Genomic DNA, 1,467 nt, shown 5'->3' on the forward strand with positions numbered 1-1,467 from the left:
GTCCCTTGCAGAGATGGACCCCAGAAAAGTGCCTAAATACCTCCTCTCCGCCGGGCGCCGCATCCTCACCATCGTCTTTGCCCTGCTCATCTTGGGGGTCCTGACATGGGCCTACGTCGCTGGGATCCAGCTGGTGGCCGACCAGTATCAGATCATGGCCTTCGGCCTCTACGGAGCCTTCCTCACCGCCCACCTGGCCGTCCAGAGCTTCTTCGCCTTCCTGGAGCACCGGCGGATGAGGAGGGAGTCGTTGACCTGTAGCTACACCAAGACGGTGGCGTTGACCATCTCGGCCTACCAAGAAGACCCGTCCTACCTCCGGCAGTGCCTGGAGTCGGTGCGGGCCACCCTGTACCCCCGCGAGAAACTGCAGATCCTCATGGTGATCGACGGCAACAGCCCCGACGACCGCTACATGATGGACATGTTCCGGGAGGTCTTCGCCGGCGAGGACATGGGCACCTACGTCTGGGAGAACAACTACCACCAGCAGCCCCCGCTGGAGGGCGAGGAGGGGAGCAGCGGCTCCCAGGGGGCGGGAGGGGAGGAGCCTGGCCCCTACACCGAGGTGGAGATGTTGGACCCAGGCCAGCTGGTGGTGGAGGAGTTGATCCGCTCCAGGCGATGTGTCTGCATCATGCAGCGATGGGGCGGGAAGCGGGAGGTGATGTACACGGCCTTCAGGGCGCTGGGCAACTCGGTGGACTATATCCAGGTAGGAGCAATGAGCTGGCTACCCTCCCCCCACTCCCCCAGCACAGCGCCCCCCACTGCTCTTCTGGGCATGAGGGCCACCCCTGCCTGCCAGGGGAGAGGCCCGTCCCCACCCCCTGCAGCACAGCGCCCCCTAGCGCCGCCTTGGGGCATCGGGGCCAGCCCTGCCTGCCAGGGGAGAGCCCCCCCCCCCCGCTCCCTGCAGCCCCCCACTCCCTTGGGGCATCAGGGCCAGTCCTGACTGCCAGGGGAGAGCCCCCACCCTGCCCCCTGCAGCACAGCGCCCCCTAGCGATGCACGGGGCATGAGGTTCAGCACAGCTCCCCCTGGGGGACTCAGCAGGTAACACCCCTTCTTGGCTGCCCCCAGGTGTGCGACTCAGACACCAAGCTGGACCCCAGGGCCACGGTGGAGCTGGTGAAGGTGTTGGAGGCCAACAAGCACTACGGAGCCGTGGGGGGTGACGTGCGGATCCTGAACATCTCTGACTCCTTCATCAGCTTCATGAGCAGCCTGCGCTACTGGATGGCCTTCAACGTGGAGCGCGCCTGCCAGTCCTACTTCGACTGCGTCTCCTGCATCAGCGGGCCCCTGGGTGAGCCTGCCAGGATGCCTGGGTTCTCCCACGCTCTGGGAAGGGAGTGGGGTCCAGTGATTAGAGCAGGGGGCCTGGGTGTCAAGACTCCTGGGTTCTCTCCCCAGCTCTGGGAGGGGAGTGGGGTCTAGAGGTTAGAGTAGGGGGGCTGGGTGTCA

At 65.6% G+C, this 1,467-nt stretch overlaps 1 protein-coding gene across 1 annotated transcript in view; it reads left to right on the top strand.

The window, feature by feature from the left end:
- Nucleotides 1-13: 13 nt before the first annotated feature.
- The window catches only part of HAS1 (hyaluronan synthase 1), a 2,805-nt gene continuing 1,351 nt past the window's right edge, over nucleotides 14-1,467 (top strand). The window contains exons 1-2 of the mRNA XM_024203954.2: nucleotides 14-715; nucleotides 1,084-1,309. Of these exons, the coding sequence (XP_024059722.2) occupies nucleotides 14-715; nucleotides 1,084-1,309 (928 nt within the window). The remainder of the gene's footprint in view (nucleotides 716-1,083; nucleotides 1,310-1,467) is intronic.

The sequence above is a fragment of the Terrapene carolina genome, unplaced genomic scaffold, assembly GCF_002925995.2.
Source record: "Terrapene carolina triunguis isolate 2854851 unplaced genomic scaffold, T_m_triunguis-2.0 Scaffold34163, whole genome shotgun sequence".
Lineage (NCBI taxonomy): Eukaryota > Metazoa > Chordata > Testudines > Emydidae > Terrapene > Terrapene triunguis.